Source organism: Oxyura jamaicensis, chromosome 12, assembly GCF_011077185.1.
Source record: "Oxyura jamaicensis isolate SHBP4307 breed ruddy duck chromosome 12, BPBGC_Ojam_1.0, whole genome shotgun sequence".
Lineage (NCBI taxonomy): Eukaryota > Metazoa > Chordata > Aves > Anseriformes > Anatidae > Oxyura > Oxyura jamaicensis.
Window position 1 is genome coordinate 9055045 of NC_048904.1, and position 17071 is coordinate 9072115.

Below are 17071 nucleotides of genomic sequence, written 5' to 3' on the forward strand. Positions count from 1 at the left end.
CGAGAGGCTGCCTGCCTGTCCCCCCAGGCTGACAGCAGCCCCCGCGGGGGGTGGTGACAGCCGGGATCCCAGGGGGGCGGCTGGCGGCGCATCCCCCACGCACGCTGCAGCCCTCGCCCAGAGCTGCCAGTCCCAGGAGACCCAGGAGCGGCCTTTGTCGTGGGGCAGGACGGAGGTCGGGGCCCCGCTGAGCGAATGTGGCTGGAATAAAGTCTCCTGGTGAGCATCGTCAGTGTCATTGTCGTTTCTCCTGGACACCGGGGTGGCGGTGGCAGGGCTCCTCCCGGGGACATCGGCGGTGCACGGGCCCTCTGCCCACCTCCTCCAGGACCCCCGGTGGGCTGGGTCCTTCCAGGGCCGGGAGGAAGCAGGAGGAGATCCAGCAGCAGCAGGAGATGCCCGAGGAAGATGGCAGCAGGCACTCGGTGCAGTGAGATTCATGATGCACCCTCCACCCCACCGACACGGTCACCTGGGTCACCTGGCCCTTCGCCTGCAGCAGGACCTGTCCTGGTCCCGGGGGCAAAGTGGAGCAAGGTGGGCTGCTCCCCCCACAAAGTGCCTGTGGACCCTCTCGGGAAATTGGCCATTGCTACGGGCATCATGAGGCTGGGGGATGATTTCTTGCGTCCTTACAAGCATTCACTCTGAAACCTAATGGTGGGGCACGGTCCTGTGGTATCCTGCTGTGTGTTGCTGGAAGCAAGCTCCACGGGGTTTATTTACCCTGTGCCTCATCCCTCCCGTGGCCGTGGCCTGTCCAGGCTTGGCTCACCTCCCCCCGCTGCCTCCTCTCCCCACTTGGCGAGCGCAGCACGGAACCCTCCTGGAGCCCACGTCCCCAGGCAGTGCCGCAGCCACCTGCTGGGGGACCACGGGCTCGTTCGGAACCGCTGGCTCCCATCGGGGGGACCGGCGTGTTTAACGAGTCGATAACCTAATCGCAGGCACATTTCTAATTAAGTTTGTTAGTTCTTCCCAACAAACAACATATGGGCTGGGGCCACGTGCTCCCCAGCAGCCGTGCCCCGCTGGGCGGTGCGGGCAGGAGGAGAGGCAGCTCTGCGCCTGTGCCCGCTCTCCACCCAAGCCCTCCCCAGGGACCACGCTGTGATGCCCCCAAAGCACCAGGGGGGACCCCCGATACCGGGCTGCGGGCACCGCCGTGGCCAGTCCAAGACCTACCTCTGGGTCCAAGAGAGCAGGAGAGGGAACTGCAGAGCGTCCCCCGTGGGGATGAAGGCACGCCGCGGGCTCTCCGTGGGGAGAAAGGAGGGGGCAGCGACCCAACCTCCTGCCGAGGCGACCCCCAGGGGTTCCACAGGGCCCACCGCCCCACACTCTCCTGGTCCCTCCGCCCACCAGGCACCCTTCCGTCCACGTCTGCCCGCGTCCCCTCGTCCTTCTGCCCCCCCAGCTCCCCTCGAGCCCGGGGTGCGTGAGCAGCCCCCCCGGTGCTCATTAGGTACCAGCACACGTTGCGGAAGCCGGGCCCAGCGCCGGGGCACCCTGCTCCCCCCTCTCAGCCCCCGCCATCCCCGGCTCGGCTGCTGCTGGCGCTCGTTATCTCTGAGATCCCACCTTGCCGGCGGAGGAGCGAGGCAGGACGCCGCGTCCCCTGGGAGCGGCAAGCCGAGCGATAACGAAATCGCAGCGGTGAGGAGAAATTACCTTGCCTGAATTTTAAAAACTTCTCCCCGGGTTGCCGTGGCAACCGGAAAGGTGCATCACGTTGCTGTGACAACCCTGAAACACCCAGGTTTTGCCTCCAGGGCTCCAAGGCAGCGGGGGGGTTTGGAGAGGGAGCGGGTGGAGGGCGGGATGCCCACCCTCGCCGCCCGGCCCCCTGCCACCTCCAGCCCTGCTGCCTTTGGGAAGGGCTTGGGAGGACCGTGGGGCTCTGAACCCCGGCGTGCAGCGGTCCCAGGAGGTGGCAGGGAGGTGGGATGGGCTCCAGATGCCCCCAGCCCATGCTGGTTTGGCCACCCAGGCCCACGGGGAACACGCGACAGCCAGCTGGCACGGGGAGCCCCTGCTCGGAAGGGGTCCGGGTGATGCTTTTGGCTCACAGCCCCCAGATGACCATGGACAGCATTGTCTGAGCGCACGTAAATCACTTGGCCACGGAAATAGCCCCAGTGGAGCAGAAAAATAGCAGGTGACTCACGCAGAGGCAAAGGGTCCAAAATAGCCCCTCCGGAGCGCGCCTAAAATTAGTCTCCCTGCTGGGAGGTCCTGGCTGCACGTCCTTGCCAGGGCACAGCCGTGGGGCTGCAGCGGGCTTCCCCCCAGGGCGATCCCATTCCCCCCCCAGGCCTGGCACCAGTCTCAGTGCCGCAGCACGGAGCTGGCCCCTCGCTGCGCCCACCCACCCCATGGCTCCCCAAAACCATCCCCAGGTGCCGCTTATCCGTGGCCTGCACCCCGAAGTCCGGGAAGCGTCCCCACAAAGGTCTCATCCTGCTGCAGGATGCCCCACGCGTTTGGCCCCACACAAGAGCCGCGAGCCCCAGAAGATGTCGGTCTCGGGGTCTGCAGGCTAACGGGGAGACAAGGACGTGCCCCCAGCTGGCCTCGGGGGGTACCCTCTGTAGGCTCCCCGTGCCAAGTTCGCGGATCCTGGTTAATTAGAGGAAGGGATGAATAATTCCTTTTTATAATGCAACGTGGTGCGGCAGATGCCGTCTGCCTCGTCTCCGCGCGCCGCACGCGGGAGCCCGCGTTATTATGCTCTCAGCAGAGTTATTTATACACTGGGACATTTTTCAAAGCGCTGCTTTGATGGTCTTCCACCAGCTCGGAAAAAAAAGTAGTCCATCCCAAAATAACCCGAGTGAAAGTCACAGCTCTTCATTACGCACATCTTCAACCGGGGGGCTCGAGAGGCAGAGAACAAAAACCCGTCACATTCCTCCCATCAAATCCACCCTTTTCAAGTGCACTTCAAATGGGCTCGAACCGCCGTGCCGGCTCGAGGAGCGCTAATGATGCCGGAGGCGCTCCCATCGCAGCCGCTCCCCATGGGGAGCCCAGGCAGCAGGGGCGGGGGGGGGGGGTAGCAGCCCAGGCTGTTTCGGGGCACCCTGTTCCCCACGCCCAAAGCCTCGCCTGGCTTTTCCCTGCATGAGCCAAGCTGCAGGAGCGGCTCTCCCCCCGTGCCAGGAGGGCAACGAGCCCCCCCGTTGTTCCTCCAAGGAACCGGAGCGAAACCCGGCCGCCGCTTCCCCTGCGGCGCCTGCCCACCCGCCCGCGCGTGCACCCCTCAGCCCTGTTTGCTGTTAAAGGGAGGGGTGGGGGGGAAAACGTTTGTAGGTGGTGACAAATCCCTGCGAAAACGTTTCTGACACGGAGCCGTCTCCCATCCAAGTCTCTCCCCACACCCGCGCCTGGCAGAGGGCCCGGCTGCGCGCTCGCATCCAGCCACGGGACCCCGGCACGGCACCGCCGCCCCTCGCTGCTGTCGCTTTCCTCGCCTGCCAATCGCTCGCCGCAGGTCCCCCTGCCAGCCCCCAGCCCCACCGAGGGGCTCGCGCTGCGCTGGGCTTGGTGGAGAAGCACCCGTGGGCACCCCGAGTGCGGGGCCCCACTGTTTTCCTCTCCCCTTACCCTGCTGCCCTCCAGCCGAGGGGCTCAGCCCCGCAGCCCACGTGCCTGGCAGGCGAGGAACGGGAGAGAAGAAAGGATGGGGCACTTTCCTCGAGAGCTCCGTGAGGAGGAGCAGGGGCCCTCCGGGCGCTCCCGTTCCCTGCAGTGGGATTCTGGCTGGAGCTCTCCACCGGGGACACTGCTTCTTTGGCCTCCGGATGCCGGAGCCTCTCCCCCAGCGGAGCCCGGTGCGGGATGGAGCCCGGGACGGGTGAGCCCTGAGGCCTGCAGGGCCCCGGATCCCAGCACCCATCTGCTTTCAGTTTCTTCAAGCAACACCGGAGCCCCCCCGCTCCACCCCCTGGGCGGGAAATTGCATCCACATTGCTGCACATGGCAAGTCGATTAAAACCATCTTTTTTTTCTGCCTGAGCGGGGGAACCCAAAGCAGGCGGTTCCCGAGCCTCTCGGGCAGAGCAGCACGCCACCCCCTTGCCGCTGCCAGCCCCAGACAGGGAAATTGAGGCACGGGGAAACCTGTGGGGAGACCCCGGGGCTGCAGCCCTGGGGAACTTTCCCCGACCCTCTGCCGAGTGCCTGGCTCCCGTTCCCCTCCCCAAAGCCCTCTGTGCCCGCAGCCCGCACCCCTTCCCACGAGGCCGAGATCACTGCGGCTGGGGCCGGAGCAGGGGCGGCTGTGGGGCATTTGGGCGAAAATATTGACACAGAGAAGGGAAACCCGCTCCGGTGTAACCCAACACCGTTTCAGCCACATTCAGCAGGAGCAGGGGACACAGCTGTGTTTAACCCCCCTGCAGCGGTGAAAGGTGACGGAGGGGAACCCTGCGCCACCCCGCACAGCCCTCGGAGGGGGCAAGGATGCTCGCGTGCGGTGCTGGCACCCGCACGCACGTGTCCACGCGTGCGCAGGGGCACAAGCACACACGTAAGTGCACGAGCACACGCGTGCACCCCGAGAGCTCCGAGCGCAGCCCCAGCCCCACCGCCCCTCATCTCAGGGTGCCGGGCACAAAGCCCCCGGGAGCCAGGGCCGAGCGGCGCTGCCCGTCCCCGCCGAGCTGCGCCCCAGGCCGGCGGTGCCGGTGATTGATGAGCGCTGCAGGGAGAGGCTGCCTGCGCGAGCCACTTGGCTGCTCTCCTCGCCTCAATTAGCGCGCAAAAGCTCGCGGCACGAGAAGGCCTCCTGGAAAGCCGGGGCACACGGGGCTCAGGAGCGTTAACGTTAGTAGTTCTGAACGCCAGCCAGAAAAAATCATAAACCTTAAAAACAAGGCGAGAGTGACCTTTAATTGTGCGTGTGTAGCGCTGGAAGGAGCTGCAGCCTGGTTGAGCCCAAGGCCAGGGCAGCCCTTCCTCTTCCTCTTCCTCTACAGAGGCCGCCGCTCGGCAATAGGGAGAGCGAGGTGGGGAGGGATGGGGACACGATCCCCGCACCAGCATGGCTCTGCCCACAAAGATGTGGCACCCAAATCTTTCCCCACCTCCCCGTTGCACCCCCCTCGAGCCCTGCCCTGCCACACGCGGGCCCAGGTCCCCATCACTCATGGGGGAACCGCGAGCGGGGCGCAGCAGCTCAGGGCTGGACCCTGCTGGCTTCCCGAGGGGACAGAGTCAAGAGCCCAGCGGGAGCCCCTGGGTGGTGCAGGAGCAGGAAGGGCTGGTGGCACTGCATAATCGAGGCCTTCCTGGTCCCGTGCTGCCCCAGTGGGACATTTGAGGACAAGGTCCCCAAGGAGGGAGACGCTCCCTGGCATCTCCCGGAGCTGCCTCACTTGCACTGCACGGGGGTGTGAGGATTTATCCCTTTCTCCCAAGGGAATTTCCCTCTCTGCATTCCCAGCTCCTGCACGTCCCCCCATGGAGCAGGGGGAGCAGGGATAAGACCCCCTGGGCCTGGGTTGAGCAAACCAGCACAGCCCCAGCTGGCAGCGACAGGTCAGGATCAGGCCAAGGGGCCACAAGGGCCACGAGGACTCCCCTCTCCTCCAGGGGTCCTGCCCCACCGGGGATGCCCTTCAGGGATTCATTAAGCCCGTGACAAGCCTCTTTCTGCCCCATGGGTGAGGATGTTTGAGAATGGCTCCAGAGCCCAGGGAAAGCCCCGGGGACCCGGCCGCCTCGGCACGGGAAGAATGACAGAGGATGGCCAAAAACAACGGCAAGCTGCAAAACAAGGCCCAAGCGCAGGGCAGCAGCCTGGCCCCTGGCTCTGGGATGGGGCACATGGTGCCAGGCACGTCCCTAAGCCTGCTCCCACCGCGCCCACCAGCCCACGTGGCTTCTTTCCTCCCAGAGACGGGTCCCCAGGGAAGCAGGGACACCAGGTCCCCCCGAAGGCAGTGGGCCACAGCGCATTCACTCACGATCAGCCACATTTCACTGCCTAAATTGGAGCTGCGGGCGCTGGCAGGCGCTGGCAGCCCCGTGTCCTGTTGGGGCCGCACGCTGGCCTGCCCCCTGCGGCAGCTCGTCCCATCCCAGCGGGGTGAGGGGAGATGGGCTCTGCCCCTGCCATGAGCGCCCGTCCCCTTGCAGTGGGGCTGGGACCTCGCAGGGTCCCTGCTGCAGTCACCCAGCGTGTCACTGTCCAGCATGTCACCGCCCGGAGGACAGCTGGGGCCAGGATCTGGCTGCAGGGCGAGAAAAATCCCGTGCCTCAGTTTCCCCAGCTGGCCTCAGGCAGTGCTTTAGCATTGAGCATCACACCGGTGGGGTCTGCAGTAGGGTTGGCCTGGGGGGGGTTGGTGAGGGCTTCCCAAAGCCCCTCTGTTGGGGTGCCCCATCTGGAAAGAGAAATTGAGGCACTGAGACACTTGGCAGCAAAGCCTGTGCTGGTTTAGGGTGACCTCTGCGCCTTCACGCTCTGTGGCCTGGACCTGTGCTGCTCAACGGCTGGCACCACCCCTCCTGCAGGTGACAAGGGCAGCTGGGGAGCTCGCGCCCTGTCCCTTCCCACCCAGGCCTGGAGAGGACGAGGCAGGCCGAGGGGCCCAGCCCGGTGCCATGTCCCGTCCCCGGGGCACGAGGGCTGAGCCACGCCTGCCACCTGGTGGCACGGCCCCGTTGGCACAGCCGAAGCCCAGCAGCACCCAGCAGGGTTCCAGCCGTGGCCAACACGCAGCCACCCACATCCCAAAAACGAGGCAGCAGCCACCAAGTGCTGCAGTGCCCCGAGAGGGACGCGGAGCCACGTCAACCAGGACTTGGTCACTGCTGTGAAGCCACAGGTCATGGGGAAGAAGCTGCTCCTCCACCATCAAGAGCAGGGGTCAGGGCTGAGCCCACCTTTCTTTGCTCATTGTGGCCACAGCGGACACCCGCACTGGGAGCAGGGTCAGGAGGCTAAAATGCGAGCACCAGGAGGAAGGTGAGGAGAGCTGTTAGAGGTGCTGTTAACTAAGCAGCTGCAGAAATAACCTGTCAGAGGTTTGTGGTTACCCAGCCTCAAGCAGCTCCACACCCACGCCCCCACAAGCCGCAGGCAAGGCTGATGGACAGAAACCCTGTGCTGGCTGCAGGGGCTCACACACGCAGCAGCAGCAGCACCTGCCCTCCCCCCGTCCCGCCTCAGGGCAAGGCTCCCCTTACAGGGACAGCCTGAGGGCAGCCCTGGAGCGAGCTGCGTGAGCACAGGGGGGGGCTCTGCCCCTGGTTCCAGAGCGAGGAGAGCTGGGGCCTGCCTGGAGAGAGAAGGGGTGCCACCTGCCAGCCTCCCTGCTGGAGCTGTGCAGACACCGGCGGCAAGGTGCAGCACAGCACAGGGGTGGAAGGAGGCAGGCAGAGTGCTGCAGGGAGAACCCAGGATGAAGCCTCATCAAGGAAGAAGCAGAATCAGAGAAAGGACGAACAGCGTTGGCAGCTTATTCTTCATTCACCCACCGAGAAACAGGACGAGAAGCACTTTTAGATGTATTTCATTTGGAAATGAGCCAAACTGGCACCTAGAATCCAAGTCTTCAAAAAGTCTATACAAAGATGTATCATACAAAATGTACAGGAAAGTTCTCAAAAAAAACAGACAATACAACAAAAGGAGAGCAGAGACGGTGTGAAACCACAGCTACCACGTCCCAGCCCTGCTCTGGAGGGCAGGAGCAGCATCCAGACAACACGCTCCAAACACAAAATACATTACACTATATACACGACCGTATAAAGATCAGCATCCCCTTTGGTCTAGCGAGGAGCTCTCCAGCATGAAGTCGGGGCAGTTTGGACAATCTGCTCATGGAAGTGTAACATGCTGAGAGGGAAAGAGTCCAAGGGAATGAAATGGTCAGCTCTAACCCATAACCAGAATACAGCCAGGCCACCAAGGCTACAGAGTTTAACAGTCAGTTCTGGTTAACACATTTACTGTTGACCCACAAGCCAGAGCACACTACTCCATCTCTGTGAAGCGAGCGAACATGGCTTTCCGCACCGCATCTTTGTACGAATCCGCAGTAGAGACGCCATACGAGCTGCCCTTGGCTCCCAGGCCGGCTCCTCTCATTCGCACCTGGGCCTGCAAGGGAACAGATGAGCATCAGCTCTCAGTGAGAGGCTAACCGCCTGCCCTCACACGTACAATCCGCTCTCCAGAGAGGTGAAGGAAATGCTCCGTCAAGCCAGCGTGATGTATCTCGTTACAGACCAACACCAGATCAGACCAGATACTGGGGAAGAAATCCCATGTTTGTAGCCTTAACACCATTCTCACCCCACCCCAGCAGCTTAAGGGAAACAGCACAGGAATAAAGTTCCTAGCAGCACAACCCAGAGAGGGATCTACAAGCGAAGAGGCCTTCCCCACCCCACGGAGGATGCTGCCCAAGAGGGAGACACTTGCCCTGCCCACCACACAGGGGCAGCTTCACCACCAGATGGGACAAAGAGGCAGTGGCAGCACAGTGTCCTCCAGGGATCTCAACAGTGAGTGCTTCTGGGTATAAAAAGGCACCAAACCTCGCCGAGCCAACATCCATCTCTACTTACCTCAATAGGTGCAGTAATGCCCTGACATTTTCTTCCCAAGCCTGAACCTTCCCTCCAGCCCATGGCCTGGAGCATCTTGTTGCCAATATTACTGTTGTCAAGGCCATCTTTGGTGGGCTGCTCATAATTACTGCAGAAAGAAAAGATCAATTAATTACGCTGCTTGTCAGCAGTTGCTGCAATCACCGAGGAGCTTTCAGATACATACACTGTGCCAGCATCATAGACCTTCTTGCGCTTTGGCTCAGGGGGCTCTGGAATGCCATACTTCTCCCGCCTTTCAGCTGCTCTGTCTCTGTATTTCATCTGTAACGAGGTAACCAGGTTCAGCAATGGTTTAGAGTTGCTTATATTTAGTGTTTATACGTGTACTTATATTCACTGTTAGTATTTAGTATTGATATGAAGAAGCTACAGAAGCATGCTCGGTGCCCGCTCTTATAGAAAGCTGTGCACTGCAGCCCGCCAGCACACGGCCTGACCAACACCACCAGAAAGCAGAAGGGGAGCAGCTCCCCACGCCTGCAGCCTCAGCTGTTTCACTGCCCCTGGAAGGTCACCAGCCCCAGCACTGCTACACCGCCTCTGAGCTGGAGGGGAAGGCCCCTTCCTGATAAGCAGCAGCTGTGGCATAGGAGACACTTCTCTCCACTTAACAGGACAGCTCTGAACCTCGACCTGAGAAGGGGTTGGCTTACAAGGCTTATCTCATTAGCATCAAGTCAGGATAAGGAGAGCTCAACGTTATCTGTGCAAGCCCTTTTCCATTAGCTACTCATCTGTTCATTTCAACACTGACCTCTCTCTCACGCAGCTCCAAGGCTTCAAGTTCCTGCTCTGAAAGCTTTGATCTCCTATAGATATCCATGTTTTGCTGCAACGAGAAGAGATTCACATTAACAACGTGAGATGCAGAACACCTCAGCAAGCTGCACAGCAGCTCTTTTTAAGTAGCTGACTTTGAGGAGAAAAGCAATCCACCTGCAATTATTTTTTGCAGCAGGAGAAACAGTATTCCTAACAGCAACATGCAGCATTGCTTGGTTTATAAGGAATTACAGCAGACAACTGCCTCCCTGACAGCACAGGACTCACCTTGTGCAAGTCAGACAGCTGCTGGTGCCTAATCAGCGCATCTTTGTTTGGGAACTGCCTTCTACACAGCAGACAAGCCATTTTCTTCCAGTCAGTCAGCTTTTCTTCCTCGTTCTCCATTCTTTCCAGTAAGTCCTCATCATTATCGCTGTCGCCACTGTAGGCAGCCACAAGACCACGCTGGAAAAGAAGGATAGCATTAAGGTGAGTGCTACAGTTAAGAAGAGTCCAGAAAGATAACACAAAGGCTGTTGCATGTGTTTGTTGTGCCGGAGAGACATCACTTTCTGGATGCTAAAGAATGAAATGCAGCTCAGAAGAACCACTAGCTACAGTGGCTCCAAGACTTGCTCGCACTAGTAGTCTGAATACAGAGGTTTTGGAAACCTCAGAATGTCAACTGAGCCTATGAGGATAGAGGAAATCACAACTTCTCCCAGCATCTCTCAGCCTCCCACCACTTGCATGGAATCACTGTAACAACCACAGCCTTCTACAGAGGATGCTATGGAAATCCAGATTGGAAGCAGGCATCTGCCAGTCCTCCTCTGAAGAGTGTTTTACATGTGCCCACCATCTTTGTGCATACAGGAATCCCACCACTTTCACCCATAAAGCAATCCACCTGCTATCTCATGCTCACCTTCAATGGATTTTCATCTTCACCATTTTTCATCACCTCTGGCAAGATCTGCTGTCTCTCAGACAGGGCACCCTAGATGAGACAAGAACACAATGAGCACTAAGCTCTGCCGTACCACGCTCTGCCACACGCTTCTCACCTCCCTTACCTTTTTCTCAAAGAGGGCAAAGCCTGCATCTGCAGCCGCTGATTCTTTCCGTTCCTCCTCCCTGGTGCTCAGTGGCTGGAAACTGTTCTTGAAGTTCTCCTTCTGCTTGTTCAAACTCTTTGCCCAGCGCTCCATGTCTTTAGCGATCTGAAATAGGTGCAGAGTGGTTTGCTCAGACAGTTCCCTTCACAGATACCAGTCTCCTACGACACTGACTCGATTGTTCCACTTGCATACACATTCCAGAAAACAGCAACCCACTATTTTTTACACTGAACGTAGCGCAGCTGTTTCCCTGGACACAGCATTAAAAAACACTGCACTTTGCCTGCTTCACCCTATGAACCCTTCTGTCAACCCACTCTAAGTGACAGCTCAGTTATACTCCCACTGCTCCTGGCAGGCTTTTGTATGCGTTTCTCTTATGCAGTAGTTATTTCTGCACTGAAGTCTTTGCCAACTCCGCCTCTCTTCAGCCCTGCACAATGCCTGCAACCTGCTGGTATGCATTCACCAAATAACTAGGATTGCCTTTGTCACCAAAAAGGCAGGGTATTATCTCACTCCACAGAACATGTCAGCCTAGTTATGATCCTATTTCATCTTTCACCTGTTGAGCTGTTTTACTCTTCGGCTTCTCTTTCTTCTCCTTCACTTCTTTGGTGGTGGTTGTGGTTGCTGTTTGCTGGTACGTGATACCTTCTGCAGCAGGCATGTAGGTCTCCTTTTCGCCATCCCAGTAAAGATATTGCTGGGTTAAGGCATTGTAGTAATACTGACAAAGACAGAAGGAATCACAAGTTACACACTTCATATAACCTGAGCGTCCCAGAGAGAACCCAAGAAAACTGATTTAAACTAATGCATCCAATTAGAAGCTTTCCAGAGCATCCCAGGGCTTCACAGGAGTCAAAAGGCACGGTGACTGAAACCTCTGTCCCCAAACACAAATGTGCACAGCAGCATGACAGAGAACTTTATCGCCTCTCCTAAGAGTGGACCCACCAAAGCCCAGAGCTGGGTACACTTTGCTGGATGCTTCACAACGGAATAGCTCAATGGCACTATCTGTGACAAGTGACAACCCTCCCCAGGCCAAACCAGAAGAAAAATTGAGAAGAATTAAGCACTATAACCAGAGGGAAGTGAAGTCACAGCCCCTGCTGAGAATTACCTGCTACAACAGGTATTGGGTTCCCCTCAGAGCATCAGTTTCACTCATATGGTAACATATACTGAGCTAACAGACATCACCAGCTAAGACAGGTGGTTAGAGTTTGCATTTACCTGGGAGTTAGGATCATAGTAGAGCCCTGTTACAGGATCATAATAATATCCTGAAGATTCATCATATTGGTAGGTAGATGTGTCAGGGACAGCTGCAAAAAAACAGAGAGGGGGACATATTCATTCCAGTTCAACCCGAGATGAGCAGCAGCTATGAGGGCAGACACATCTGCAAAGCACTCATATGATCCATGCAGCAGCTCTCCGGGGACAGCTTCACCACAGCCTTACAGCAGTTGAACATACAGCCAAGGCAAAGTCTCTCTCCTGACAGACAGGAGAGAGACTGATAGGGAGACACCTGCCCCCACCAGCAAATTCCTCGCAACTTACCATACTTGGTTCCAGGGACTACACCAGTTGGGGCAGCCGTTTGTGCCTGAGTGCTGGTGGTAGCTGGTGCTGCTTGTGTCTGGAAAAAAAAAGAACAGAAGTAACCTTCATGAGAAAAATCTGTCACTGAAGTTCAAAAGAACAGGGACAGTGAGCCAAGGCATAAGCAACCCACACTACACACACAAGAGCTAGCTCTTCTTCGTCAGTACACTTAGTACTCGCCTTTAACAAAGAACAGAACTATCACAGAAAAGAAACGGCAGATGACACTGTTATAAACACAGGCGTTGTGACTAACTTCACCCGTGGACACTTAACAGCTCTGCTGTACCCACACCCACTTAAACGAGCAGAGGTCACAGTGAAGCCAGATATCCCACGCAAACACTGCCCTGGCACTGAAAGCAAGGAGTGCTGTAATTACCGGAGAGTCAGGTGAGTTTGTCTGTTGATTATATAACTGAGGGCTCTGGGACACAACTGCAGCTGTGGTGGTAGTGACTGGAGCTCCTGCCAACATAGAGAGCAGTAGTGGATAAGCCAAATCATTTGTAAAACAGTACTTCATCCTAGGGCTAAAATTACTCTGTTTACAATTTCAGCTCCCAATTCCAGCTCCAGCAGCCAAACAAGGCAATAAACATTCCAAAGGAGACAGATACACAGTGGGCATTTTCTACCCAGACAAGGAATAGTTTCCTTTTCGGGAGGAAGTTTTGCTCTCCGAGCCAGTGATTCCTGGCCTCCGACAGCTGCCAGTGCTGAGAATTTGTCTAGAGCTGTTTACACAGTTCTCATGAGTTCAAGGCTTTCTGTCAATAGCCTGATACAGAGGCTGTACTCTCATCTCACAGACTAGAGGTCTCACTTGAGCAAACAGGCAATGCTCCTCTAGTGACACGCACTCATTCACACATCCTGACAAACAGTATGAGGCAACCTCCCTTTACACAGGCAACTAACACAAAACCTAAGGCACAACACCACTCTTGCAAATCATCACCACCACCAGCGCCTCCCATGTGTTGGAAGCGCTACCTGATATGGTAGCTGAATCCGTGTCCAACACGCCTCCTTGGTTTTGGTAGTACTGCTGATAATCCTGGGAGTACTGCAAAGGAAAATGAATGGCAACGCAGGGTGAGCAGATGCCCGAGTGGTAGCAACTTACCGGTTACAGCGCAACAGCTGCCACTAACCTGAGCATACTGCGTGTAGCCATCCTGTCCTGACTGGAGGTAGCTGTAGTCAAGGGTGCTGCCTTCTCCAGTCTGTGGCTAAAATTCAAGCAAGTTGTTATTATTTTTAAATCAACGAAGGTAAAAGTTACTGCATTTAAGAATTTCAACACTGGTTAGGCTCCAGCATTAACTATCACAGCAGATCTCAACTTGCATTTTACATGAAAACAGTACTGTGAGCAACAGTCTCTGAACCGTACCTGAGTGGATGACCACTGCGCTGCAGCAATGGCTGTACTTGCCACAGAGAAGGCGCTGACCCTGTTACCATCGGGGAGAAGCAAGTCTCTGAAACCACAAAGATCATGCACCTGAGTAAGCACCGTTTTTTTTCTAGCGTGGCTACTACACGATGGGGTAGAGTCTGCCCTTATGTGTGGATTTCTTTGCAGTTCTTAAACATGCTGATTGTAATGAATGAGCCAAAGAACTGCTTGGCAGGTAATGGCACTTCAGGCTCATTGTTGTCCCATCAATAACCAGCCGCTAACTTTCCAGTGAAACCACCGTGCTGTGTAAGCAAGCAGTTACAACGGCAGCTTCAGCAGACTGGAGATACAGGAGCGGTGTTTCTTGCTGTCTACTCTTCTTACACATAATGAGGAAAAGGACCATGCAACGCGAAACAGTTAATGGAAGAAAAAGTCTGGAGTGACAGCAATCTTAGCAAAAGCCACAGTGACAACTACAGATCTTTAATATAAAGAATATGGAGGTGGGGGAGGAGAAATCAACTGCTACTGCAACTCACTTTCTGGCACTCTTTGCAAAGTCAACACCAATTGTTTTGCCATCAATTTTTAAAGGTGGCTGAAGACTTTGTAAGATCTGCAACAGTTGAGAAGCATCCTACAACGAGAAACACTCATTATTATGAAAGGCAGGTTATCAAGGAGGATTCAGAAGTTCCCAAAGCTTCACCTTTCCACAAATACATCCCCAAAACCAGTTAAAGCTGTAAAAACACCTCCACCTCCTCTCATACCGTACACACTTCAACAGGACTGACTACAGCCCACGCACAGACAGTATGAGTTTCACTGAATATTCATCATCTAAAAAGCTTAGCTTTATAAAGCAACTATTTGTTTGCCCCAAATTGCTCCAAAAGGCAGGCCAGCAGAATCAGATCAGCTACCCACTTTCATCCAGTATCAAACTGTTCAACTCTGCTGAAAGCAAGTCCGAATAGACCACGTTGCTCATCAATTTGAACATCTCCAGCAACGGAGGTTCCGGCACCCCTCTGGGACCCACGTCAACTTCCCACCTAGTGAAGACACTGTCCTTGTACTTCACTCCAATTCCCCATGCTTGCTGCCTACTCTGCTTCCCTTATACCCTCCCTCTGGATGCTGCAGAGAGCAGCAAGATCTCCCCCTCCTTCACCTTCGCAAGGCAGAAGCAGCCCAATTATATGCACTTCCTCATACACTGTATGCTCCAGCTATTTTCTGTGATCCAAAAGTGACCCCAGACCATTATTTGTGAGCCAAATACGAAGCTAGCCTTCAATCCAGAACAGCACTCTGCTACAGAAGACCATTCCCATGGGTTCACAACATCCCCCCACCTTTCTTCCAAGCAGCAGCTAATGATGAAAGGCTTTGACACATCCGCTGTGTGTCTAATGATCTATTAACCCTCAGGGAACTGGGGCAGTCCACAGCACAAAAGCTCTAACTGCTGCAGCTACAGCAGCACATCAACAAGCTGTTTCTCTCCAATACACCAGCAAGGCCCTCACCATGGCAGAAGACAGCTGCACAAACGCAAAGCCTCTATTTTGCTGAGTCTGCTTGTCTTTGATAAGACGAATATTATTGACTGCCAGAGAGGCATACGGAGACAAGGCAGTCATGATGGATTCCACTACTGTGTGAGGAGCAATGTTTCGGAGAATGATGGCTGAGGAAAAAAGAAAGTAAGACATTAGGTGTGCACGTAAAGGCTTTCCAGAGTACTTCAACTTCTTCAAAGAAAAAACAGAAAACCCAGCAGTTTTGGACACAAACGTGCTTCCATTTCAGGAGTACAGTGTTTGGGGGGGTTGGCAGGAAACACTCGCTTCACTGGGAAGACGGGAGGGCTGTCAATACCCTTCCAAAGAAAGGGAAGAACTTCCTCAGCAGAAGCACTTGCCAACATTTGCACATTCCTGTCTACAAATCAGGAACAACCTAACCGTGGTGAGTACTGCGCACTTAGGAGAGTTCAGCGTGGGTTCCAAAGGTCAGTCTGAGGTACGACAAGGACTTCTGTGCATGCTTTCACATGGCACTTTATACAGTAAACCAGAAATAACTTACTATCACAGTAATAATCCACAGACTGAACGGCTTCTGCTGCTCCAGGTGGCACCTCCTGTTCTGAATCTTCACAGGAAAAAGAAAAAATTTAGTCATGACATTGCTCAATTGCTCAAACACATTTCACAGGACAGCCTAGGACCTGCAGTCTCCTCCAAATTCAAACACAATTTCCAAAGAGATGAACGCAACTTACCAAATTTGTCCGCTCCACAGCGGAAGCATTTTAGCCTCCTTCTGAAGTTGTAAAGGCAGCACTATGAGAAACAAGAGAAGGTCTAGTAAGTATTTAGTTAATTTGTAGCAGTGGTGACATTTGCTGTGTAATACTGAAAACAAGACATTGAAACCAAGTAAAACAACAAAGATGAACCTCCTAGAGGAATCAAGAACAGCAAAGCCTGTCCTCATCTGTATCACAGCTGCTTTTCAGAACATCCCAGTTACCTTTGTTCGAGTCAGTAAAAATATCCTGAATTATTCAACTACTAGTTGAAGCTACTTCAGCTGTGTGGCAACTTACAATCCCAGATGCAGCAAAGAGCATGACATTAAACGAAAGCGCAGGCTAGAAAACAAATTATTAGCACAACTGAACAGCCTGGTTTTGATCTTGCTATAAGTATCTCCATTTAGAGGGGGTCAAACAAATAGATCACAGCAGTAGGAGCAGACCCCCAATTCTACACTAGACCAGCAGTCACCCAAGGAATAGAGAATTTACCGAGTTCTAGTACACTTCACTGCCTGATCTTTGTTTAAAGCAAAAGTGACCATGTCCTTCTTGTTTCTGTCCTACAATACGCACACAGCCACCAGCAGGAGATGAAGGTCAAACTAAGGCTGCTGTATTGATTTTCTAAGTAGAGCCGGCAGACTCAGAATTCCCTCAGGATGACAGCTGTTCTACCAGCCCAGGTGTGAACAGTAAGTAACTCTTGGAAGATATGCTCTGGATCAATCACCCATTAATGGGAACACCACACAGCTTCCCTGGTGCAGCTCACAGGCTGCAGATGGCAAGTACACCACTTAGTCCCAAGCCTCAGCTTGTGGCCCAAGACCCAGATGTCATCTGGTTAAACACCGCCATCACTCCATCTATTTTTTGCTACCAGGTTTACAAAACCTTTTAATTCATGTGTTTTAATATTCCTCCATAATTACAGGGACCAGCAGGATGAGCACTGCTTCGTTCCAATCGTTGAGCTGGTGAAAGGAACTGAAGCAAAGAGAAACTAATAAAAACATGCACCATACCTTGTTGCAGAGCCAGTCCTCAAATTTAGGCCTGGGGTTGCTGTAGTGCATCGCGATCTGCTTCCCTTGAATCACGAGCTTTTTCTGCAAAAAAAGTGGTTTCAATTATTCCTGGATCAAGGCACACATGTTCATTTTCCCATGGCAGAGCACCCTTCGGAGGAATCAG

General features: G+C 54.9%; 1 protein-coding gene and 1 long non-coding RNA gene across 2 annotated transcripts in view; both read right to left on the reverse strand.

Moving 5' to 3' along the window:
• The window catches only part of LOC118173543, a 24827-nt gene continuing 7756 nt past the window's right edge, over positions 1–17071 (reverse strand). Inside the window, exons 2-3 of the long non-coding RNA XR_004754272.1 lie at positions 3925–3937; positions 1–11 (exon numbers count right to left, since the gene is read on the reverse strand). This is a non-coding gene — a long non-coding RNA (uncharacterized LOC118173543). The remainder of the gene's footprint in view (positions 12–3924; positions 3938–17071) is intronic.
• Positions 7455–17071, reverse strand: part of RBM5 (RNA binding motif protein 5) — a 15630-nt gene continuing 6013 nt past the window's right edge. Inside the window, exons 6-24 of the mRNA XM_035338239.1 lie at positions 16903–16986; positions 15839–15899; positions 15643–15708; positions 15081–15241; positions 14085–14182; positions 13534–13621; positions 13292–13369; positions 13131–13203; positions 12517–12602; positions 12090–12168; positions 11757–11848; positions 11080–11244; positions 10470–10616; positions 10322–10393; positions 9679–9858; positions 9383–9457; positions 8792–8889; positions 8584–8713; positions 7455–8113 (exon numbers count right to left, since the gene is read on the reverse strand). Coding sequence (XP_035194130.1) covers positions 7988–8113; positions 8584–8713; positions 8792–8889; positions 9383–9457; positions 9679–9858; positions 10322–10393; positions 10470–10616; positions 11080–11244; positions 11757–11848; positions 12090–12168; positions 12517–12602; positions 13131–13203; positions 13292–13369; positions 13534–13621; positions 14085–14182; positions 15081–15241; positions 15643–15708; positions 15839–15899; positions 16903–16986 — 1959 coding nt within the window. The 3' untranslated portion in view covers positions 7455–7987. The remainder of the gene's footprint in view (positions 8114–8583; positions 8714–8791; positions 8890–9382; positions 9458–9678; positions 9859–10321; positions 10394–10469; positions 10617–11079; positions 11245–11756; positions 11849–12089; positions 12169–12516; positions 12603–13130; positions 13204–13291; positions 13370–13533; positions 13622–14084; positions 14183–15080; positions 15242–15642; positions 15709–15838; positions 15900–16902; positions 16987–17071) is intronic.